We start from the raw sequence: 26,897 nt of genomic DNA, 5'->3' as shown, positions 1-26,897 counted from the left end.
TTTTTTAAGTGAATAATCTTATGAAACCAAAATCCTAAATCAAATACTAAAATAAACAAGTGATAAATCATACGCTTCCATCTTCATTCTTATGCTAACAGTTCTTTCTCTGGAGGTGGATAGCATTCTTTTTCATAAGTCCCAGAATTGTTCTGGATCATTGTATTGCTGTTAGTAGCAAAGTATCGCATTTTATTGTTCCACAACATTGCTGTTACTGTGTATAATGTTTTTGTGGTTCTGCTTATTTCATTCTGCATCAGTTCACCTAGGTCTTAATGGTTGTTTTTGAAACCATCCTTTTCATCATTCCTTATAGCACAATAATATTCCATCACCATCATGTACCCTAATTTGTTCAGCTATTTGCCAACTGAGGCACATCCCTTTGGTTTCCAATTCTTTGCCACCACAAAAGTTGCAGTACAAACAGGTCCTTTCCCATTTAAAAAAATCTTTTTGATGGCACTATGTTTTTTAAAGGTTGCTGATAAATTGTAGAATTTCCAAAGAAAAGCAGCCATATGCAGAGCCTCAAAAGTCATTGTCGTATGGATCAGTAGATGGAAGTGGGAATACTTAGGTTTAGAGAAGAGAAGGCTTAGGGTGAATTTGACAACTGTGTCTAAAAAGTAACGGAAAGGCTATCATTTGGAAACTATGCTAGACTTAAATTATTAGGATAGACCTCAGAAGGCAGGACTAGGAGCAATTTGTGCAGTTTGCAAAGAAACAGATTTAGGCTTGAAGCCAGGGAAAAACTTCCTAACAATTAGATCTGTCCAAAAGTGAGAGACTCACTCTGGAAATCTTTAAGAAATTTGAATGACTACTTGGTAGATGTGTTATAATAAAGATTCTTTGTTTAATCGTGGACTTGGTACTAGAAGACTGTTAGGAACTATAACTTTGAAATTTGGTGCTTCTATGAATCCCTGCGTTTTTTTGCCCTTGATATGGTTACTAAGTATTTCTTTGTTTACAGAGCATTGTACATAATAGATCTTTTAATTTTCAAAGAGACTTCATGCTTTTATTTATATACAAGGTTTTCCCAAAAGTTTAAGAAGGTTTGTTTACTAGTTTAAAACTGCACTAAGACTTTTGGTATATCTGGTATGTATGTATGTATGTGTGTTTTAAATATTTCAAGTCTATCATCACATCACACTTCATTGTTGCAAATCACAATTTTTTAATGTTTTAATAAATCTTTGTGAGTTGATTGAAATATGAACTTTAGAGCTAGAAGGGATCCTATCCTGCAAGTCTTAATTTATACAAATGCAGAACTGGAGTCCCAAGATATGAGCAATTAAGATAACATGGGTACTAATGAGTAGCAGATACTCACCCTTTACTGTAATTACTCAGCAACTTCTCTTTTGAAATTCATGCTTTCCAAATTTACCATTTAATTCAGATTTGGTCGGCCATTACTGACTCCTAGTACATTTTCCCTTCTTGCCCGTTTAATTCAGTGCCTGAGTCATTCTTCCCTTTCCATCCCAACTTCAGCCCTCACACTAGGGGACTTTGGCATACATATTGTTTCCTCAAATACCCTAACTTCCTGAAACACAATTTCATTCAAACCCCTCCCCCCACCCACTTCACTGTACCTCAGTCACAGAAACCCACCTGATTTTTATCTTGCCATTGGACTTCTGTGACTGTAAGAGAGAGTGAAACTGATGATTTTACTGTCTCCTTGTTCTTCTCCTACCTGTGTGGTCACTGCACAGTCTCCTTTGCTACATATCCCCCCCTCCCCCCTAATACCCAGTAATGTTGTCTGTTCCCCAAGAATCTATCCTAGGCCCTCTTTTTCTCTTAAATTCAAAGACATTTTAACCTTTTTTTCCATGTCATGGACCCCTTTGGCAATTTGGTGCCAATTTGGTAAGACTACCCCGATTTGTTGCCTGTATTTCTAATTGTGGAAATTTCAGTTAGAGGTCAATATAAAGTTATGTTAAAATAAAAATGTAACTTTTTTCCTATTCTACTTTACAAATCTCCCTGAAATCTATCCATAGAGTCCATATCAATTTGAATGATTTACTTGGTAGACTTATTTGCTCCCATACACTTAAGTTATTTCTCTGTGGATGATTACCAGCTCAATATATTTATTCAGTCCTATCCATCACCAACTGCCTTGAACTAGACATCCTTCAGTTAGAATTTCATATTGAACATGTCAAAAATAGAACTCATTATTTTTCCTCCAAACCTTTCCTTGTTTTGAAATGTTCTGTTACTGTCCACAGCACCACTGTCCTCTCAGTCACACAGGCTCCCAACCCCCATGTCATTTTTTACTTCTCTTTTCAATTCATTTCATATAACTACTCTTTTGCCAAGTCTTAGCTTTATACTCTCTCTTATAAGTCTTCTCAAGCTGACATAGCCACTACCTTGATTATGAAAGTTTTCATCATTTCCTGTTACAGTAATGTTCTGATTATTGGCCTGCCTTGTCTCTTCTCACTCTAATCCATCATCCACTTAGCTACCAAGGCAATTTTCTTAAAGTGTAAGTCTGCCCATTTCAACCCCCTACTCAGTAAATTCTATTGTCTCCCTTTTGACTTCAAAATTAAATATAAATTCCTCTATTTGACATTTAAAGCCTTATACTTTATTCCCTCTCCATGTACTCTACAGTCTTATCTACATTGGCTTTTTTGCTGATACTTGCCCATTCCATCTCTCCAGGATGCCTTTTCTGGTTCCTTCCTTTCTGCTAATGCCTTCTTTCTGAGATTACCTTTCATTTACTTTGTAGGAAGGGGGGATTTTTCTATAGTGCTGACTATGAGCCAGACATTGTGAACTAAATGTTCATTTGATCTTCCCAACTACCCTGGGAAGGAAATACTATTATTATCATTTTACAGTTGAAGAAATGGGGAGATTTGTGATTGGGTCTTGCCTAGGATATCAGGCTGAACACAGGACTTCCTATTTCCCAGCACTTTCCAGTATTGCCAGCTGTAGTATATAGCTTTGTGTAAACAGTTGTTTGTTTTTTGTCTCCCCCTTCAGATTGGGATCACCCTGATGTCAGAGCCTATTTTGCTAGTCTTTACTTTTCTAGAGCTTAGTACAGTGCTTGACATAGAATAATTACTTAATGTTTGTTGATTATCACCAGTTATGCTTTTCTAAACCCTAATCCTGAGTGGGTTACCTCTGATCATCTTGCCTCCATTAAAAAAATTATTTTTTTCCAGTTTCATTTTCTTTTCTGACATTTTAGGATTCATATTTCTACCCCCTACTCCCCAGTCCCCAAGGTGGTAAATAATCTGATGTAGGTTACATCAGTACTTTTATGCAATACATATTTTCATATTGCTCATATTGTGATACATAGTATAAAAAACTCATGAAGGAAATAAAGTAGAATATGGCATGTTTCCTTTGGCTGTGGATAGCATTTTCATCATATGTCCCTTGTGGATATTTTGGGAACTTGCTTTGCTGATAATGGTTTAGTCCTTCACAGTTGATAATTGTATAATATTTCTCTTATTTATGCATTGTTCTTCTTGTTTTGCTCACTTCACTTTGCATCCGTTCATATAAGTCCAGGTTTTAAAAAAATTGTCCTGTTCACCATTTCTTATGGCATAATGGTATTATTCCATTACAACCATATACTACAACTTGTTCATCCATTCCCCAAGGGATGGACAACCCCCTCATTTTCCAATTCTTTGCCACTACAAAAAGCTGCTAAAAGTATTTTGGAACAGGTATATACTTTCTCCTTATCTTTGATATCTTTATGTTACTCTTGACTGGGTAGTGGTATTGCTAGGTCAAAGGGTATACATAGTTTTATGGCCCTTGGAGCATAATTCCATATTGCTCTTGTGACAAGGAAATCACTTTAAAAGACTGATATATATTAATTTAAGGTCGCCAAGGAATTCAGCTACGTAATTCCTAAATGAAACTCAAGTCAGCAGTCAACCTTTTATGGAGTTTTTAATTACAAACAGGAGGAAGAAAGGTGAGAGAGAGAGAGAGAGAGAGAGAGAGAGAGAGAGAGAGAGAGAGAGAGAGAGAGAGAGAGAGAGAGAGAGAGAGAGAGAGAGAGAGAGAGAGAGAGAGAGAGAGAGAGAGAGAGAGAGAGAGAGAGAGAGAGAGAGAGAGAGAGAGAGAGAGAGAGAGAGAGAGAGAGAGAAAGTCTGTTGAAGGTCATATTCTCAAATAATTAAATTTTGATCTATGCTGCAGCCCTTCTTAAATCCTGTTAGGACTGAGTAGGGTGGAGATTATAAGTTCCAAGACCTGGTTCTGTCATTCCAAGTATCTCTATTGTATCAATTCTAAAATCAATCATGACTCAAAGAACTTCCTGTTCTATGTTTAAGCATAGGTCAAAGCCCTTTCCATTGTTCAGCAAAAGGTTTCTGTCCTAAAGTAATCTTAAGTAGGGAGGAGAAGGACCCTCCCATGCCAAGGGGGGTTCACATTCCAATAGACTATCAGTAGGAAATTTTTCAAGTATGAAATTTCCCAATGGTGAAATTTCCAACATTTATAAGTCTAAGAAATTTTAAGGTTTACACTCTCCAGAATGGTTGCTATCAGTTAACATTTCCACCAACAGTGTATTAAGTGTTCCAATTTCCCACACCCCTCCAACATTTATCATTTTCCTTTTTGGTCATAGTAGCCAACCTGGTAGGTGGAAGGTGGTATCTCAGAGTTGTTTTAATTTGCATTTCTCTAATGAATAATGATTTAGAACATGTTTTCATATGACTAGATTTAATTTCTTCCTCTGAGAACTGCCTGTTCTTCATATACTTTGACCATTTTTCAATTGGGTATTGCTTTATATTCTTATAAACTTGACTAAGTTCTCTATATATTTGAAAAATGAGGCCTTTGTCAGAGACACTATAGTTTCCATTTTTTTAAAACTTTCTGCCTTAATAACAACTCAAGACAGAAGAGAAAGGACTAGGCAAATGGGGTTAGGTGACTTGCCCAGGGTTATAAAGCTGACTTTTTAATTTCTTTCTTCCTTTTTTATTTTTTTAACTCTTGCCTTATGCCTTGGACCCAAGTACTAAGTATAGGTTCCAAGGTAGAGAAATGGTAGGAGCTAGCAATTGGGGTTAAGTGACTCTTCCATGGTCATGCAGCTAGGAAGAAGCTAAATCAAATTTGAACCTAAGACCTCCCATCTCCAGGCCTGACTATACCCTGAGCCACCTACCTGACTCAGCCTCCTTCATTTCTAACCATGAGCTACTAAATGGAGCTGGAGAAAGTCATAAAACTATGCTAACTGGATCCACTACAAAATTTAGCTAATCTCATCTGGGCCTTCACTGTAGCAGGACCACCCTCTGCTCTTGATCCTCTATCCCATTGAATATGTTGATAATTTTAAAAGATTATGTATATTTTTAATCAGCAAAAATTATCTTCTGTCCCTCTTATTTCAATCCCTTCCAAATGAGAACAGAAGAAAATAAAATCCCTGTTACAAACCTGCAAAACATTTTCGCATTGGCCATATCCAAAAAATATATCTGTTTTGTTCTGAGTCCTGCACTTCTCAGGAGGTAGATAGCATTTTTCATCATTAGTCTTAGAGGATTATGATCAGGGATTCTTATAGCCCCCAATTCTTTCAAAATTGATCATCTTTGCCATACTGTTGTATTAATTGTTCTCCTGGTTTCATTAACTTCACTCTACATTAGTTCATCTGTAATTCTTCCCAGATTTATATGAAACCATCCTTTTAATCTTTTGTTATAGCACAATTGAATTTATATTTATGAGCATCTTTTTCTGTTTCTATTTTTTGTCACCTCAAAAGGAGATAAAATATTTTGGTTTATCTCTAGTAGAGAATTTATTTTGCTTAAGAATAATCCCTCCCTCAGTTTACCTGCTCTCTTTGTTCTCTGATCTTCCCTCTCCTCTTTCTTTTCTACTTATGTGTCAAATGTAGTTCTATCTCCAAATGTATGTATTTTTCTTTATGAGGCAGCTAAGTGTCTATCTCCAAATGTATGTATTTTTCTTTATGAGGCAGCTAAGTGGTGTAGCATATAGAGTTCTGGGCATGAAGTCTGGAAGACTCAGATTCAGATTGTGGTTTTGGGTACACCTTTGTCTGCCACAATTTCTGTAACTGTAAAATGGGGATAATAATAGCACTTACCTTTCAGGGTTTTAAAGATAAAATATAATATTCATAAAGCATTTAGGCTGAAAAAAATTCCAGGCACTTAATAAATGCTTCTTCTTTTCTCTTTTCATTTGACCACTACTGGGCCATTCCCATTCCTCCCCTGCTATGTTTGTATGACTATCTCATCCTGATTATGTGAAATAATTTTCCTTGTCCCCTCTTTTTCCATTCTTGAAATCAAGATATAACAAATGCTCCCCAGCCTTAACTAATGGAATTTCTTCTATGATCTCTGATGATAGTAGGGATATATGTATCATCTTTCCACATTTGATGTAAGCAGTTTATTCATTCTTAGTCCCTTATGATCATTATTTGTGTTTACCTTTTTATATTTCTCTTAACTTTTACATTTAAATTTCATAGTTTATATGCAGCTCTGTTCTTTTCATCAGGGATATTTGGAAGTCCTCTATTTCATCAAAGGTCCATTTCCACCCACTCCCTCATAGTTTTAAACTCAGTTTTCTGGATAAGTTATCATTTATTCTTTACTTTCTGGAATATCATATTTCCAAGCTTTCTGCTCTTTTATACATTTAGCTTCTATATCATTTGAATCTAAGACTACTTAATATTTGAATTCTTTCTGCTTAATGTTTTTTCTTTGATCTGAAAGGTCTGTATTCCTAGGAGTTTTCATTTAGGAATTTCTTTTGGGACATGGCCAGCAGATACATTCTATTTCTATTTTTACTTTTATTTCTAATAAATATGTTCATTTTTATTTTTAAAATATAATGTCTAGGATCTTTTCCCCCTCTCCATTACTTTAAGGTAGTCTATTGATTCTTTTTTAAAATCCTTACCTTCTGTCTTAGAATTGATACTAAGTATTGGTTCCAAGGCAGAAGAGTGGTAAGAGCTAGGTAATTGGTGTTTACAAGTAAATCTTGCCTAGTATCATACAGCTAACAAGTGTCTGAGGTCACATTTGAACCTAGGTCTTCCCATTACCAGATTTTTTTTTTTATCCACTGAGCCACTTTAGTGCTTTAAATTTTCTCTCCTCCATTTTCCAGGTCAGGTATTTTTCCTTAGAAAAACTCTCTTTTTCCTCTTCTCTTCCTTTTAAGTTGTTTTAATATATTGTTGTCTCATGGGGTCATTGGCTTCTGTATTTCAACTTTTAAAAAATTTCCATCTCTTTCAAGAATCCTAATTGACTCTATGCTCAGGCTGCCATTTGGGAATGTGCTTTGCTTTTAGATTTTGGGGGATTGTTGACTTTTTCTGGGTTTGTCTTGAGTATTGTTTTGCTTTATTTCCTCATTCTTGCAGCTTTACATTCTGACTTTAGACTGGATATTAAGTCCAGGTTATGGGCACTTTAGGAGGGAAGATCTAGTTAGTTTTATTCCTATTTTCTTAGAAGTTTTTGATTGTTGGGTTATTTCAGGTTCTTAGGGACAGCTCAGGGTGGAGACCTACAGTCTTTCAATGCTGCCAGAGTGGGTGGATCCAGAACAAAGTCTGAATATTTCTGTCCTGGTCTGAGTTCTGCAAGTTTCTCACCCAGATTTGGGTCCAAGCAACAATAAACAGCTACTGGACTCAGACACTTATATCAACCAGCTAAGAAGCTCTGCTGGTTCAGTTATAGAAATACGGGGTTCTTTTGGGTCTGCAATTCCTTACATTGTTATTCTTTTTCCCAACTTCAGATTGAGCTAGCAGCTAGAACTAAGACCCTGGTTTTGGGATCTGAAATACACCACTGTTGCTTGCTCCTGAGCTGGCTTTTGTCTGTACACTCCTAGAACTTGCTACTGCTCCTTTCCCTAGAGTCCCACCTCCTGGGTACAGGTCTGCCCTAGATCTATTACCTGGAACTAGATAGTGGGCAACAAAGCTGCCAGGTGTCACTCATTCCCATCACAGTGTGTTAGTATGGTTTTGGGATCTTTTCTTGCTCTGGTGCACAGCCTCTCCTTGGGTGCTAGTGAGTCTCTGGACCAGACCCTTGGTGACCTCTTTGTTTCTCTATGCCAACCTAAATTGGAAAAGTAACTCACTCAAGACTTTTTCATAGTTTTCCCTATCAGAATTTCTGTCTGATACATTTTCTAGATCAGTCTGGAGGAGTGTTTTTGTTTGTTGAGAGTAGGGGGCGTGTTTTTTAGGGAAAGGATAAAATTCACTATACTGCTTCCTATTGCCCCATCGTCTTGGCTTCCAGAACATGTTGATAATTCTGCTGTTATACTTCCCACAGCAACCTCTTCCCTTGATCCTCACAGCTGAAGATCTTTATACTTCACCAAAAATAAATTGTGGTTATTTTTTATCTCTTCTCTTTCCCTTTCCCTCTTTTTCTCTGTTTTAACATTCTCTTAACATTATTCTCTACTCTTTCCTTCTCTCTAGACTCTAAAGATGTAAATGTCAAGTCTTTTACCTTGCTACAGTTGGTCTCTAGATGTGTTTTCATGATTCTCTTTCGTAGTCCTCTCTAGCAGATTTCCCTTTTCATTCCACCCCCCACTTTTTTACAACTTCAGGTTGCTATTCATTGATTGCTTCTCTGCTCACTACAAACATTTCCAAATTTCCTATGTCTTTAAGAAGTCCTCATTAGATTCTGCTATCCCCACTACTTAGTTGTATACCTCTCCTCTTCTATGATAAACTTTTGAGAAAGCTTTCTACACTCAGTATTTTTGCTTCCTCTCCTTTCTGGCTTCCAGTCTCATGATTCAACTGAAGCTAACTCTCTACGAAGTTATTTGATATCTCCTAATTGACAGGTTCAATGGCTTTTCTTCTTTTCTTTATTACTTCTTGATCCCTCTGCTGCTTTTGACTCTTTTTTTTTTTTTGACTCTGTTGCTCATCCTATCTTCCTGGATATTCTCTCCTCTCTGTTTTTGTGACACTGCTCTATTGGTTCTCTTTCCACTTGTCTGTTTCTTCTTCCTTATTCTCCATTGCTGTTTTTTCCCCTCCCCACAAAATACAGATGTTCCCCAAGGTTCTGTCATGGACCCTCTTGTTTCTTTATATCATCTCACTTAGGGATTTCATCAGCTCCCATGGGTCAAATTATCATTTCTAAAAAAATGATACCTAGTATTTATATAGTGCTTTAAAAATTGCAACGCATTTTATATTTGTTATGTGTATATCCACTTTAAGCACCAGTCTCACATAATAAACTGCCTATTGGATATCTTGTAGTCATTTCAACTGCAATTCACTTTATTTCCTGCCAGATCTTCAAACTTCTCAATTACTTAAAAGATATCACTGTCTTTCTGTAACCTGCTTTGTAATCTCATTGTGATCCCAGACTCTTCCCCTCTCCCTTATCCCATATTTCCCAGGCAGCTGCCGAATTTTGTCATTTTCTCCCCACTACATCCCTTCTTTATTGTCTCCAAATATTTGCATAGCCTCCACCTTAGTTTTTAGGCTCATCATTACTTTCTTCCTGAACCATTGCCATAGCCTCCTGATGGACTGCCCTGCTCCAAGCCTTTTCCCTTTCCAGTCTATCCTCTGCATAGTTGTCAAGATAGTTTTCCTGAAGCATAGGCCTGATTCCTATCATCTTCCTACTCAATAAACCTCTGGTTCCTTTCACTACCCCCTTTCACTCACTCTGTGGTCCAGCCATACTGGCCTACTTTACATTCCTCATACTTATGACACTCCTTTCTTGTTACTCCATTCCTTTTCACTGACTGCCCTCTACTCTGGAATAAAGTTCTCCCTCCTCCCTTTAACCTAGGAAATTGGCTTTCTTCCAGACTTAACTCACACCTGACCTTCTGCAGGAGAGCTTTCCCAGACTCTCCACCTTCCTCCAGCTGTTCCTGTCTTTTTAAGGTTGCCTTTTCTAATCTTTAGTAACTTATTTATTGTACATGTTTTATTCCCCATTTGAATGTAAGGTTCTTGAGGGCAGAAACGATTTTCTTTTTTTCTTTCTATACGTAGTGCTTCGCACAGTTGCCGGACAACACAATAAGCATTTAATAAATGATTTTTTGAAAACCCTTGTATCTTCAATCTTAGAATCAATACTATGTATTGGTTCTAAGGTAGATCAGTAAGTGCTAGGCATTGGGGGTTAAGTGGCATACTTGGGTCACATGGCTAGGATGTATCGGTAATAAATAATTTTTGATTGGTTGATTCTTTTCTTTTCCAATCCTCTGACACCAGATCCAGTATTCCTTCTAGACCATGACATTTGCCTTATAACAAACCTTATAGTGATAGCTTTTCCAGTCTAGACTGGGTTGGTCCTTAGATGACAGGAACACAATTTTTCATTAGATCCATACTTGAGTTTTTTTCCCATTTGATGGGACCTGCCATTTCCTCTAGTCTGCTGGTATAGTCTTTGAGAACCTAGTTTATGTCTGAGACATGATGGGCATTGGAATAAGGATTTAGTGGAAATGGGTATATTTATATAAATAAAATTCTGCAAGAGAATTTATATTGACCTAAGTGTTGGAAATTATTCACATACATATAGCTATTGAGAGATACACTTACACCCTGGCCTCAGCTCTGCCTATTTCATGTGTTCCAATAATGAACCACCTCTTTGATAAAATACACCTGTTGACATGTACACACAGTCTTTCTTACAAATACAACCTAGGAGATAGGTTCCATTGTATGGTTGGTAGATGGAAGGGAAGAAGTAAGCAAGAGTGGCCAAAAGGATGGATATTCTTGTTTGACAGGCCAGCTTTATTGTGGGAAGTATAGGTTAATAAACAATACCTCTATTAGGAAAAGGAAAATATAATAATAAAGAGATTAAAAAACCTTTCAGTGTACATATTGGGAACTGAGAAGAAATCAAAAAATTTAAAAGTGCTTTGAAAGCTGAGTTAAGTTTTTTTTTGACTATTGAGATTTGGTGCCAATGGAGAAAAATCCCTTTATGGCTGAAAAATGGGTTATGTGATTTTGTGGCACATTATAATAAACAGAAACTGCCCTGATAGATAATCATTCTCTTCACTGGTCCCCTTCATGTGAACTTAATTATAATTTGAGGAAACATTTTTATGGTTTATGATTTCTCATTAATGAGGTACAGATTTTTAATGTTCCATGTAGTTTTTTGTTTTTGGGGATATATATATATATATATATATATATATATATATATATATATATATATATATATATTTGCAAATATTCTAGAATGTTATTCCAAATAGTGGGGTTCAGATTTAATGATCATTTAAGTGGTTACACATTTCATTCACTTGGAAAGAGAATTATAGTAAATAACATGAAGTTGGGGGGGGAAACTGGCTTTTTGTACCTTAGAGGGTAGTTAAAAATCAGACCAGTGCAAAATCCTATGAAGAAAGAGGACTTCCATGGCATCTCCATTACCCAGGTCATAGACTTAGCATTACATAACTAAATACATTAATAGGAATTTAAGTACCCCTTGTAATAGGGCTGTGGAAAGAGTTACCTTGGTAACTGGAGCAAGAGGGAATGAAAGAAGGAAACCCTGAGCAGGGTTTAAAGCAGGGAAGTAACATGGTCCCTCAGAAGAAGAAAAGGTGTGGATGTTTCAAGGGGAAGGAATGGCATATATAGTGGCTTAAGGGCAGGAAAAAAAATGTATAAGTCAGATGCTTAGTGTTGGGTTATTGTGATTTAGTCTAATACATGTTTGCTTGTTAACCTCTCCTCAATAAAAAGCCCTAACATATTAATGACATAATTCTCCCAATAAATATTTATTCAGTGCCTACTATGCTCTAGGTTCTTTGCTCAAATAATTCAGTACCATACTCATGCCTTCCTTTGTGTCTATGCTTTTTCAATTTTCCTTCCTCCCATCCCTATATATTTAAATATTATTCATCCAGGCTGAGCATGGGTTCTAAATACTACATCAAGGTTTCCTTGTTTGACTTAATCTATCCCCATGCTGACCTATATGATTATACTTAAAAAAAGACTTAGACCTTATATCAGGGGTCCCCAATTTTTTACACAGGGGCCCAGTTCACTGTTCCTCAGACTGTTGAAGGATCAGACTATTAAAAAACACTATGAACAAATCTGTATACTGCTGTCTGGGATAGCGGAGGCTGCAGTGCTGGCTGTGATAGGCCTGTCACATCTTGCACAGGCTTATCACCGCCCCACTATACGGAGCAGTAGTATACACAGTGCGGAATCCCCTCCCCCAGATCACAGCTCACCATGCTGACATCTTCCATTGTGCAGCCACATAACCCTTTGCATGGCACCTTGTTCTCATTCAGTTACTCTCAGAACAAGGCGTCACACAAAGGATTGTCACCAGAAGTAGTACTGTACATGAGCAATGCCGCACTTTGAGGCACTGCCACATACAATACTCCCCTCACTGACCACCAATGAAAGAGGTGTCCCTTCCAGAGGTGAAGTGGGGACTGGATAAATGGCCTCAGGGGGGCACATGTGGCCTTTGGGACCCTCCTGCCTTATATCATAGTATCAATTCTAAGGAGAGCTGCATGGGTTAGGCATTGGAATTAAGTGATTTGCCCAAGGTCACACAGCTGGAAGAGGCCAGATTTGAGCCAAGTCATTCCATCTCCGGGCTTGGTGCTCTATCTTCTGTGTTATCTAGCTGTCCCTGGTTATCCTTTTTGATACAATCTATCTTTCAGTAATTTTTTATTTTTTGTATGTCTTATTCCTTAATTAATTTGCAAATTCCCTGACTGTTGGAATATAGATCATGAGATTTACAACCACAAGGAACTACTACTCCTGCCCAATCCAAACCATATCTTCTTTTCCAGTCATAGACTCATAGAATTGGAAAATAGGTTATGCCAACGTCTCACCAAAAAATAAACACACATACGGAGACACAACAAAACCATAAAACAAAATCATTGGGGGAATTGGGAAAGTTCTCGCAAAGGAGATGGCATTTGACTTGAGCCTTGAAAGGATCTAGAGGTGAGCAATATGCCAACTTTCCAACTACTAATAATTTTCATTGTAATTCTTAAAAGTGTGGTGCCCTGATCAGACACTCTCCAAAAGTGATCAGTCAAGTGCTAACCATGGTACAGTGAATCAGAAACAACTATTTGCTTAATAAGTTGGGCTACGGCTACATACCACTATCTAAAGAACTGACTATTTACTCAATACCAAAAGGCCTTTGGGGTGTGGCTTTCTGAATTTCCCTTTGCAATTAAAGTGGTACTTCTCTTGAAACTGTACTGTCCACAGTGACCTAAAGCTTCCCAGACAGGAGTTAAACAGTAATTTCTTTTCTATGATTCCTTTGGGGGGGGGCGGGGAGTTAGTTGTATACTTTGCATTGGTGATTTATTATTAGGTCTAATAGGGCTGCATGTGACAGAGCAGAAATGACATACTGAAGCTATATGACAGAAGAATAGGAATATTTAAGGAATTTCTATGAAAGGAGGGAACCAGGAAAAGAGAATTCATGTGAGAAATGAAAAGGTTTTTAAAATAATTTTTTTGCATCACACTAATTTTACTCCACATTCTTTATCCTTCATCCTTTCCAGAAAATTATCCCTAAAATTTTAAAAATAGAATTTCTTGGCGGGTAGGTTTAATATGAGGTCAGTAAGAATCGGGGCATCACTTTATTCCATAAATAATGCTGAAATTGGAAGTAGATGCTAGACTTCCTTTGCTTGTATTTGTGTAGATTTTTATTTGGTATAGAGAACCTTAGGATCCAGTTAAACAGTAGACTAAGAAGAAGTGCAAGGTGGAGAACTAGATAGGTTAAAAGTAATCATACTATATAACTAAATTGTATTGTGAGAGAACTAATGTGCAAAATGGTGGACTTCTTTCAAAGGAGCAGTAGTAAGCATACAAATTTCTATTCTCGAAGTAGGCCCCTAGTTTTACAAAAATGCCAAATCACCCTGAGCTAGCAGAAGAGGACATCCCACTTGTCTTATAAGGAGTAAAATATAGGTGGATGAGGTGGATGATTGTATTGGGTTAGAACTTCACACCAAGACTATGAGCCCATGATCAACAGCCATTGGTGAACTGGGTGAGTTGTGGAAGAGGGATATTGTGTTAGGGTCTATATAAGCTACCACTTACTTGCTACCCAGTGGCACTGCCAATTTGAAGCTTTGCCCTTTTCCATGAGAAAGATTAAACCTGACTTTGTTCACCTAGGTGGTCTCTATTATCTTTAAGCTATATCGTATTATATGTATGGTGCTTTAAGATTTACAAAGGTCTCTCCTGAAAATGGCCTTGTGAAGTTGGTGATATAGATGGCAGATGGAAGGCAAAGTGACTTGTAGTAGTGTAAGAATTAAAATTAATATATAATAACTCAAGTATTATATTTACATAATTTTAAAAAATAAAGCAAGAGTTAAAAAGGAGCTAACTTGACCACGATCTCAAGGAAGAAGAGTGAGGGAGGAGTTTCAGAAAACTTATAGCCAATCATCTAACCATGCAAACATGAGGACACAGGGAAAGGGATGCTGGGAGATACAGAAGGAATTCTGGGAAACCTAGTCCCGGGATTCAAGATTTTCCAACTATACATTACACCCCTGTGATCCTATTGGGAGACCAGTCTCCCCAAAAGGATCATGGAAACATAACTAACTTATAAATTGTAATAATTTGTGGATAAAAGGAAAAGAGAACAAAACCAATGATTGCTAATAAACGCATTGACAAAAAGCCAATTAGGGGGCAGTCCACTTTGGCATGACAGTATACATTCAAACTCCCCACCCCCAGTTCAATTTAGCATATTCCAGAGTTCACTCTGGATTTTCTGGTACAGCGTGTAGTCTCTGTAGACATCTTCACGGTGCCTTCTCCAAATAAGTTTGCCTTCTGGATTCTTGGAGGTAGTCTCTTGTTTCCTATCCTAAAATTACTCTCAAAAATTAAACTTTGCATTATAGGATAATAATACAGTCCCCCTGAGAAGGATGGTGACAAACACAGGGATCACTTGGGGATGTATAGCTGAGTTGTGAGTTATATGAATCAATTGGCAAAAGAAATAAGAACCATCAAAAAATCCAAATAAAAGAGAAACATAACTTGTGGATGAAATATAAAATATCATAGTCTTATGTCTAAAAATATAAGTAAAAGAAAAACAAACTTATAACAGATCCTTGAATCAGGGCCCAATTAAAATGATTTCAGCAGTTATGGACTTACCATTCAGTAGGACTACAGAAAGTTTGCCACAGTATGAAAGACAGAAAAGGGACTAGATTATGGGAGCCAGGTAGGAGCCAAAGGGAGATGCTTGATGTAATGTGGAGCTGGGGTGGGGGGGTGGCAAAGGGATTGGGGGTGGAAGGTTTTTTATACCTCACCCTCTGTGGAAAAACGGTGGCTCACAATGGCAGGCTCTTGTGGCCGTTCTGGTTGCAGCAAGTGGAGGCTTCAGGATGGACAGGCTGAGCTGGGGTGGGGGTGGGGGGGTGGAAGCAGCTGGGCTGGGAGAGAGTGCCAGAAGCAGCAAGAGCACAGGTGGTGACAGAAGCAGGGCAGGAGTGGGAGGCAGAAAATGTGGCTGCAAAATTTATCTATTCTATCTTTTAAAAATTTTTGAGAATTCTATCTCTTCGTGGTAAGCCAAAATGTAAGAATTAAAATTAATATACAATAACTCAAGTATTATATTTATAAAATTTATTAAAAAAACAAGAGTTAAAAAGGAGCTAACTAACTTGACTGTGATCTTGAGGAAGAAGAGAGTGAGGGAGGAGTTATAAGTTAGAAAACTTATAACCAATCACATAACCACATAAATGTAAGGACGCAGGGAAAGCGATGCTGGGAGATACAGAAGGAAATTTAGGGAACATAGTCCTGGGATTCAAGATTTTCCAACTATACAGTAGTTAACACTTAGCAAAAGCAAGTCAGGACTCAAATTTAGGTCTCCTGGTTTCCTGACCACTGCCCTTTCCACTATTCTCTGCAGGCATTATCAGGCCTTCCATATTGTATACTTGATGCTCCAGACAAACTGGTCTTTTTTTTTACTCTATATGGGACATTCCAGTTCTTCTCCCTTGTATTTGCATCTTCTCCCTGTACTTCAGTGCTTTGATTCACTTCTGTCTCTTAGAATCCCAATTTCCATCAAAGCCTAGTTCAGGTTCCATCTCCTTCAAAAGGCTTTCCTCAAGTTGTTAATGCTCTTACCTTCATTTAATAATTATCAGTGAAAATGATGTATTCCCCTAGAGGGAAAGCTCATTATAGACAGAAATTTGCCTCTTTTTTGCTTTTTATTACTATTGTGTATTGTATGCAATTAATGTGCCTGGCCAGAAGAGTAGGTGTTAATAAATTCTTCTTGTTTGCTAATTGGGAATATATTTTGAGAGAGTAGGCATTTTTTCTATGTTATTATTTTTACTAATATAATGAAAGAAAAACTCAAGTTTATTCTAATACTTTAGCATATGATTATCTTTTTTTTAATTCTTACCTTGTAAGACAGTTTTTCAGTTCTATGACAGAAGAGTAGCAAAGTGTAGGCAATGGGGTTAAGAGACTTGCCCAGGAACTAGGAAGTGTCTGAAGCCAGATTTGAATCTAGGCATTCTCAACTCCAAACCTGGGTCTCAACCCACTGTACTACCTAGCTGCCCTAGAAGGTTATCTTTTTTTAAAGCTACTTGGAATCCCAGTGTTTTCGAGTTGAAAGACTGAAAATGGAGGCAACTGGTTTTTGTGCGTGGCACAGCGGTTGTTGTTAAAAGGAAAGTTTTACAAATCTGAAAGTGACTATATCTACATGTTTTCAATGCCAGGGCAACTAAGTGGCCCAGTGAATAGAGTGCCAGGCTTAAAGCTAGGACCCGGGTTCAAATCCGATACTTCCTAGCTGTGTGACCCTAGGCAAGTCACTTGACTTCATTTGCCTAGGCCCATGTTAGTCAATCTATGGGACACATGCTAGGGGAGGGGAGGGGGGAGTACTGCCTTTCCACTCTTTTCAGGCACCTTAGGACAGCTCTCACATCTTCTGCTCAGCAGCCCAATGGGAGCATTTCCTCCCTCCCCTGTCTGGGGTATAGTGGGGGACTCATATGCTGCATGAGAGTTGCAGTTTGGGTACTTGGTCTCTAAAAGGTTCACTGTCATTGGCCTAGCCCAAGGGCTTCTGTCCTAAAGTTGTTACTAAGACAGAAAGGAAGAATTTGAATTTTTTAAAAATGCCTGGTAAAATATGTGTGAGGAGTGTTATTTATTATCAAGAATTATTTCCAGCCCCAAGAAGAGAGACTTAAGTGCCTGTGGAGAGAGGTGGGCTTCTTTGTAGCAATCTTTAGAATGGAGTTATTTTCTGAGCATTTTTTGTTCTTGTGGTTCTGGTCAGGATTAAGGGTTGAAAGGACTTTAGAATTTAGCTTGGAAAGTGTTTTGTACATTCTAATAAATGATATGAATTATTATTTCAGCCTCTTCTGTTTTTACAAGTGGTGACACTGAAGTTGAGAAAAGACTCACATGATTCACTCAGCAGTCATGTTATATTTCTGCTTTCTCAGTCCAGGACTTTTTTTTTAAACATTATTTTATTTGGTCATTTCCAAACATTATTCATTGGAAACAAAGATCATTTTCTCCCCCCCCCCCACCCCCCCCCCCCCAGCCAACCTGCGGTTCCACTGGGTATCACATGTGTTCTTGAGTCGAACCCATTTCCATGTTGTTGGTATTTGCGTTAGAGTGTTCGTTTAGAGTCTCTCCCCAGTCACATCCCCTCCACCCCTGTAGTCAAGCAGTTGCTTTTCATCGGTGTTTTTACTCCCACAGTTTATCCTCTGCTTGTGGATAGTGTTTTTTAGATCCCTGCAGATTGTTCAGGGACATTGCATTGCCACTAATGGAGAAGTCCATTACCTTCGATTGTACCACAATGTATCAGTCTGTGTGTACAATGTTTTCCTGGTTCTGCTCCTCTCGCTCTGCGTCACTTCCTGGAGGTTGTTCCAGTCTCTATGGAATTCCTCCACTTTATTATTCCTTTTAGCACAATAGTATTCCATCACCAACATATACCACAACTTGTTCAGCCATTCCCCAATTGAAGGGCATCCCCTCATTTTCCAATTTTTGGCCACCACAAAGAGCACAGCTATGAATATTCTTGTACAAGTCTTTTTCTTTGTTATCTCTTTGGGGTACAAACCCAGCAGTGGTATGGCTGGATCAAAGGGCACAGTCTTTTATCGCCCTTTGGGCATAGTTCCAAATTGCCCTCCAGAATGGTTGGATCAATTCACAACTCCACCAGCAATGAATTAGTGTCCCTACTTTGCCACATCCCCTCCAGCATTCATTACTTTCCATAGCTGTCATGTTAGCCAATCTGCTAGGTGAGGTGATACCTCAGAGTTGTTTCGATTTGCTTCTCTCTAATTATAAGAGATGTAGAACACTTTTTCATGTGCTTATTAATCGTTTTGATTTCTTTGGCTGAGAACTGCCTGTTCATGTCCCTTGCCCATTTATCAATTGGAGAATGGCTTGATTTTTTTGTACAATTGATTTAGCTCTTTGTAAATTTGAGTAATTAAACCTTTGTCAGAGGTTTTTTTTTGTTTTGTTTTTTTTTAAACCCTTACCTTCTGTCTTCGAGTCAATACTGTGTATTGGCTCCAAGGCAGAAGAGTGGTAAGGGCTAGGCAATGGGGGTCAAGTGACTTGCCCAGGGTCACACAGCTGGGAAGTGGCTGAGGCCAGATTTGAACTTAGGACCTCCCGTCTCTAGGACTGGCTCTCAATCCACTGAGCTACCCAGCTGCCCCCTTTGTCAGAGGTTTTTATGAAGATTGTTTCCCAATTTGTTGCTTCCCTTCTGATTTTAGTTACATTGGTTTTGTTTGTACAAAAACTTTTTAATTTGTTGTAGTCAAAATTATTTATTTTACATTTTGTGACTCTAAGTCTTGCTTGGTTTTAAAAACTTTCCCTTCCCAAAGGTCTGACATGTATACTATTCTGTGTTCACCTCAGGACTTAATGAGCTCAAGCTCAAGCTTTACTCTGGCAGGGTGTAGAGCGTAAGGGTAGTTAACAAAGGTTTTAGCCAAGAGACCTCTTCCTAGATGAGGGCCCTTTCCAGAGGCTAGTACCTGCAGGAAAGCCAAGGAAGGGAGTCAGCCTTTTTCACTCACCCATGAGGTAGTTCTAAGGGAAACTAGAAGCAGTCCAAGGTCAAGTTGAAAGCGAAAGACCTCTTCAAAGGAAGTTCTTGGCATTTTTAAAGACCATTCCTTTTTATCACTTCTTGTGACTTCCTTCCATTTAATGTGTACTAATTACAGCTAAAACTTTGCTTAGAACTGCCCCCTGGGCAGTCACCTGCACATGTGGGTCACAGACCCACTCAAATGTAAGTGGGGTGTATACACTTCTGGCGTAAAAATGGGCAATAAAGAGTTAATCCCATCTTCACACCTGTCAGGGTTTCATCTATAAAAACGAATAGAGTAAATTATTTCTAAGACTTCTTGCCCTGTCTAGCTCCATGATCCTTTACCCCATGAAATCAATCTTTAAAATATTAGGTGACCCATAATTTTCCATTTTACTATTATTACAGTTTACATTTGTGTAGTGCTTAACAGTTTGCAAAGTGCTTTATGGGAATTATCTTAGAAATAAATGGGTAAAGTATTATCCCATTTTATAGATGTGGAAAATTCATGCTATAAGGAGTTAAAGTTCAATGTTGCAGAAAAAGCCATCTGTAGAGCTGGGATTGGAACACAGACCTCCAAACCAGAAATGATTAATTTACCATTAATAAAATTTTAAAATTGAATACCAATAGTAGGAACTAGTAGTTCATTTGATAGAGCTTGGTGTTAATGAGGTCTCTCTACTAAACTCTGATCCAAAAACATTGACTTATCATTGTGACAAATGGACACTTGTTATTGTTATTATTAACAGTTCATATTTATATTTTAAGGTTTGTAAGGAATTGGATGAGGATGATTAGCTCAGTGCAGAACTGTGATTTATTGGAAATAATGTCTCATTGTATCCCCTATGAACATCAAGCATGCAAAGTAGATTGATACTATGATATACTTGAAAGATCTAGTAAGATTTAGAATAGACACAAAATGGAGTAAACACAAACAAACTACTACCTATCACAGCTCTGAGCTTCAGTTATTCCTATGTGGGCCTGAATTTTGAATTATAACTCATCAGTCACAATTCATTGGGACTATGCAAGAGTGGCATAAAGACTCTTGCCAAACTAATTTAAAGAATCTCTAAGAAAGGGGAGTTGGAGAGTAATTGATATAGTAATGGTCATGTAACTTATCTGGGTGACACTTTTAAAAATTCTGAATTCTGAACTTAACAAAACAAATGAATATTTTCATATACATAGCAGAAGATTTACATAAAACTGTAGATCTCATATATAGCTTTTAAGTATATAATGAATTTAACATCTATTTTTCAAAATCATCTTTAGTGATTCTTTTTTATCTTTTGTTCTTTTTTTGCATTTTAATGTTTACGTGTAAATGTTTTTATTGACATTGTTTTACACAAGATACACTTCTAATACACAGAAGCCCTCCTTGCCCACCTTGAGATGTCCCTTATAACAAAGAATAAAGGTGGGGGGAATAGATCATGGAAGCTAACCAACAGATTCAACCATTTTTGATGCTTACAAGTATCCTAAAGTCACTATCTATCACCCCTGAAAAGAGGGAATTGCACTCTCACATTTCTTTTGGGTCCAAGACTTGGTCATAGTAATTTCATAGGATTGTTTGAGTGTTTTTGCCATTTTGTACATTTTTTTAAAAGTTACTTATTTTTAAGTATTTTTCTAAGATTGAATAACCCATGTTCTCTCCCTTCCTCCCTTCTTTCCCTCCCAGAGCTGACAAGCAATTCCACTGGGTTATACATGAATTATTATTCAATATCCATTTCCATATAATTCATTTTTGTAATACAGTAGTAGTCTTTTAAAACCCAAACCCCAAGTCCTTTAACTTTCCCTATAAACAAATGATGAATTATTTTTTTCCCTGCATTTCTTTCTCTCATATTCTGTACATTTAAAAAATGTTTCAATGACCCTTCCCCCCCTTTTTAATTTCTTTACCTTATTCCTATCTCTGTCATCTTATCCAATTGCGGGGGGGGGGGGGGCAAAATTAAATCTTTATTACAAGTGCACTTAGTCAAATGAAGCAAATTCCTATATTGACTGAACCCAAAATCTATGCTTTATTCTGCATCTTGTGTCCTAGTTGTATTGATCAATTTCTTAGTCTTTTAAAGTTGTTTTTTCTCATAGTGTTCCTATATAAATTATTTTCTTGGCATCACTGCATCAGTTAATAAAACTTTTCTTAGGTTTCTCTGAAACCATCTCATTTCATATAATACCATAATTTTCTATTACTGTTCATATGCTATAATTTATTTAGCCATATTTGTTGTTCGGCATTTCCTTAGTTTCTGTTTTTTAACCTGCACCAAAAGTGTTGCTATAAATACTTTTGTAATTACTGGGGTTATTTTCCTTTAAAAAAATATATATATACACACATATATATGTACATATATACACACATGTGTATGTATGTGTGTGTGTATGTATGTATGTATGTCTTTGGACTATAGGCCTAATAAGTATCATTGGGTCACAGGATATATGCAGTTTTTAAAAATTGGGGGGCATGGTTTCAAATTGCTTTCCAGAATGGCTGTTTCTTTTCATCATCAATCTCTTCTTGTTTTTGTTTTTTGTTTTTTAATTCCCTCCTTGGTTTTCCAGGACTACCCCATCCATTAACCTTCCTTTCTGTTATCTATCTTCCATTCTATCTCTTGAATTTTGTTTCCCATTCTTTAAAAAAAAATTGTGTGTGTATGTATATGTATATAAGTGTAATATATATGCATATATATTACACTTATGTATATACACTTTAAACCCATATCTTCTTAGTATCTGGTCTAAGACAAGAAGAGTGTCAAGAGCTAGGCAGTTGGGGTTAAGTGACTTGCCCTAAGTCACATAGCTAGGAAGTATCTAAGGCCAGATTTGAACCAGGTCTTCCTGATTCTAGGCCTGTTGCTTTATCCACTGGTCTGCCTAAATACTACTCATTCTATTCTAACCTATTTCTCTTGTACCTTTCTCAGACTATCTCCTAGACAAAATATATTTATAGGCTCATAGAGACTCTTAGGCCTTTGAAATTTACCTTCTGACCTCAAAATTTGATTGAAAATAATTCTGTATCTTTCAACATTGTTGACTTTATTCTCTGCTTGGAAGAGTCTTCCCTTGAATCTTGTGATACCACTTTTTATTGGTTCTCTGCCTACTTGGGATGTCAAACTACCAATATCTCAAGTTCAATGTGTTCAAATACTATTTTCCTTTAAATTTGTCAGAACCAACTTTTTATTGAAGGCATCACTCAGGTTTATAAAGATAATTAAGTTTCTTGAATAAATGAAAAAGCATTTATTAAGTGCTTAATATATGCAGAACACTATAGTAAATGCTGGGGATTCAGATAGATCAGTGGATAATCTCTGCTCTCAAGAAGCTTCTTTCTTATCTCTCTTCTCCAGTCTAAATAGGCTCATTGACTACTTCTACAATATTATTCACATAGACTTTCTCTGCCTTTTTAGCTTATCACCCTGGTTTAGTCCCCCATCATTTCTAATTTGCCTCTTAAATGGTTTTCCTGACTTCCTTCCAAACAACTACTAAAAGTAATCTTAAAATATAAGTATGACCTCATTAAGAAATTATAATTCCTTAATTCCTCTAGATTAAAATACCCATCATGATATTATTTCAACCCATCTTTCCCCACAAACATTTATCCTATTCATTCACAATTCTATGAAACTGTTCCTTGCAGTTGACATTCAATGTAGTTTTTGTGGTTTCTTCCAGGCTGTCTCATTTTTCCAAAATATAATTTTGCTCCATACCTCTTTCTCTTAGAGTCTGTAGCAACCTTTAAGGCTCTGTTCAGGCATTGCCTTTTCCCGGAAGTGCTATCTGATTCTCTCCCCTCTCCCTTCAGTTATTCTCTTTCTCCCCATCCTTAAAGTAGGTTGTATCTCCTTCTGTATGTACAAACTTAATTTGTCTTTCCCAAAAGAAAAATTCTTTGAAAGGAAAGGGATTGTTTTATTTTATCCTAGAAGCTCCTACCTAATATAGTAGGATCATTGGACCATAGAGTCAGCCTTTGAGAGGACTTTAGGAAATCATATGATCTATATATCTTGCTTCCTATCCTAGTCTCTCTCCCATCCTCATTTTAAAAATGAATAAGCTGAGATACAAGAGATTGACTTTTCCAAGGTCATACAAGTATTGAGTATAGCAGTCTGGATTTGAACCCAGACCTTCTCCAAACTATTATATTTTCTACCACCTTGCTTTTCATATTTGTTTAACTGAATTGATTAGGATTAGGAATACCAATACAAGAGGAATTATTTCCCTTCTTTATTATAATTTTGACAAACGTCAACATAGTGGTAGTAACAATAGCACTTCTTTACAGCAGTTTCATGTTTGCAAAATGCTTTAAAATATTTGTATATTATTTTATTTTCAAATAATTTTTATTTTTTCCAAATTATGTGTGAAAACATTTTTTGAGATATTTTTTCATAATTTTTGTGATCTAAATTCTCTTACTTCCTCTTTTCCCTTCTGGAGATGGCAAGCACTTTTAAATAGATTATACTTGTGCAGTCATAGAAAACAGACCCCAAAACCTTCAAGATAAAAGAAGTTTTTAAAAAGTATGCTTCAATCTGCATACAAACTCCATCAGTTCTTTTTCTGGAGGTGGATAGCTTTTTTTAAATTTTATCATAAGTCCTTCATAATTGTTTTGTATTATTGTAGTGTTAGAATAGCTAAGTCATTAACAGTTAGTTGATCATATTGCTGCTAATGTGTACAGTGATGTTCTGGTTCTACTCACTTCACTTCGCAGCAGTTCATATGAGACTTCCCAGGTATTTCTGAAAGTATACTGCTTGTCATTTCTTACAGCCTAATAATATTCTATTACATACCTATACCACAACTTACTTAACCATTAGATGGGCATTTTCCTCAGTTCAAAGAATAATCACAGTTTTATAAAGAGTATTGTTCTAAATTGCTCTCCAAAATGGTTGAATCTGGTACACAATTCCACTTATAGTGCAGTTGAGTTCCAATTTTTCTACATCTTCTCCAACATTATAATTTTCCTTTTCTGTCATATTAGCTTTATCTATTGTTTTATCCTCACAACAACCCTGGGGAGTAGATGTGGCATTAATATTTCCATTTTATGGATAAAGAACCTGAGGGCAAGATAAATGATTTGTCTAGGGTTACACATTGTAAGTCTCTGAGACTTACATTGTAAGTCTCTGAGGCCTGATTTGAGTTCATATCTTCCTAGCTCTAGATCAGTGATGGCAAACCTTTTAGAGATAGAGTGTTCTGTCCCTCTGCCCCCAGAAACAATGTACCCCCCTTGATCACTGGACTGCCCTGCCCTCACCTTACCCCACAGAGAGGAGGGAGAAAGCTCTCCCATTGGACTGCTGGGCAGAGGGGTGGGGGGTATGAAAAAAATGTCATCAGGAGCAGCTCTGCCTTTCTAGTAAAGAACTTGGGTCTATGGCCATGTGCCCACTGAGAGCACTCTGCGTGCCTTCTTTGGCATCTGTGCCATAGGTTTACCATTATTGCTCAAGATTCCCTCCGACTTGCCTCTTGAATACTTCAGAATACAAAGAACAGAAAAAGAAGATTCTAAATGAAATGGCAAACTTCTATAAAAAACATTTCTTAAGTTTAAAACAGTAACTCAAAGACTCTTGTCTTTCACCTTCTGAGCTAACTTTTATTTACTTCTCTGTAGTTTTTAAGATTTCCTTGTTGCTTATAAGGCAGAAAAGAGCAATAGGGCTAGGCAGTTGGGTTGAAGTGACTAATCCAGGGTTACAGTGAGGAAGTGTCTGAGACCACATTTGTACCCAGGACCTCCATTCTCTAGGCCAGGCTCTCTATTCACTGAGGCACCTAGCTGCCCCTGATGCTCCTTTTTTTTTTTTTTTTGCATCTGACACTATTCACCAACTCTTCTTTCCCCAATAGATACTCTCCTTTCTAACAAATATGCTTAGTCAAACAAAAAAAATTTAACACATTGGAGTCTGAAAATGTGAATTTCATTCAGCACTCTTGGCAGACACATCACTTCTTTTGTCAAGACCAAAGACCCCAAAAGATGGAGAGCATATTTCATATTTGATCTTTTGAAGTCATATTTGGTTGTTGCATCGATCATAGGCCTATAAGAATTTAAAATATTTATATCCCTCATTGTGATACTAAGAGTAATAATGTCTTTGCTGTGATAAACCAGCCCAACCATGTTTCTCTAGTGCAGCCATGGTGAACCTATGGCACAGGTGCCAAAGATGGTGAGCAGAGGGCTTTCTGTGAGCACTTAGTTGTCCCCCCCTTCCCCCCCAATTCCCAAGTTTGTCACCAGAAAGGCATGCCTCCACCATGCCTGATGACATTTGTTTACAACCCCCACCCTCTGCCCAGCAGCCCAAGGGGAGAGCTTCTCCCCTGTGTGGGGTAAGGTGGGGGCAGCACTCCATCTCTAAAATGTTCATCACTGGCCAAGTGTATAGAATGTTCGAGCATTGATGAATGATGATCAGTGAATGATGAGTGAATTAAAAAATGTACTTTTATAGAAGCCAGTTTACATCGTATTTATTACTTACAAGTAGAAATTATTTGTTTTTCCTTCTTCCTAGCTTTGTGAAGTGCTGAATCATTTCAAAGATGTTTAATAAATCATTTGGAACTCCCTTTGGGGGTGGCACTGGTGGCTTTGGTACGACTTCAACATTTGGACAGAGTAAGTCAAGATATTTTAAAATTATGAAATTTACTTAAATACACTTACATAGAAGGGTATTTTGATGAACAAAACATATCTTAGCTTCATGTTAAAAATTATTTGTACTTTGGATCCTTATGATAGAAAGTAAAAATGTATTTGTTTCAATGGTAGTAGAAGCTGTTAGCTTTTTTTAAAACTAAAATTTTATTGATGCCTTTCATTTTTGTATTACAATCATTTCCAGATATAAACTTCCTTCTCACTCCATTGAGCCTTTCCTTGTAACAAAAAAAAAAACATTTAAGGAAAACCAACCAACAAAGTGTGTTCATATCTGACAGTGTATATGAGACATTTTTTATCAATAGTCTTCAACTCTTCCTAGGAAAGGCGAGAGGTGCATATTTCCTAAGTGTTCATTTTCATTATTATAGTCATTGTGTATACTGGTTTCCTGGTTACATTACTTTGTATCAGTTTGTGGCAAAAACTATTGATCAGCAGAAACTCCAATAAAAGAAACAAAGTCTCCAAGCCAAAAAAGAAATTAATTTATTGAGAGAGGGCCAGTCTCACAATAAAGCCAGACTTTGGTCAAGACCAAAGACCCCCAACACTGTGAGTGGCCTCATTATATACCCAAGACTTAACACAACTTAAATACTCAAGAGCTGATTGAGTAACACATTAAGTGTATCTCTGTTTGAGCA

The 26,897-nt window shown here is 37.1% G+C and overlaps 1 protein-coding gene across 4 annotated transcripts in view; it reads left to right on the top strand.

The window, feature by feature from the left end:
• Positions 1-26,897, top strand: part of NUP98 (nucleoporin 98 and 96 precursor) — a 101,517-nt gene that overhangs the window by 5,036 nt on the left and 69,584 nt on the right. For all 4 annotated transcript variants that reach the window (XM_056795056.1, XM_001370235.4, XM_007491076.3 and 1 more), the window contains exon 2: positions 26,099-26,202. In XM_056795056.1, the coding sequence (XP_056651034.1) occupies positions 26,127-26,202 (76 nt within the window). In that variant the 5' untranslated portion in view covers positions 26,099-26,126. The remainder of the gene's footprint in view (positions 1-26,098; positions 26,203-26,897) is intronic.

Source organism: Monodelphis domestica, chromosome 4 (assembly GCF_027887165.1).
Source record: "Monodelphis domestica isolate mMonDom1 chromosome 4, mMonDom1.pri, whole genome shotgun sequence".
In the NCBI taxonomy this organism is placed as follows: domain Eukaryota; kingdom Metazoa; phylum Chordata; class Mammalia; order Didelphimorphia; family Didelphidae; genus Monodelphis; species Monodelphis domestica.
The sequence above is the reverse complement of the archived record's forward strand: the minus strand, read 5'-3'. Positions and strand labels throughout refer to the sequence as shown.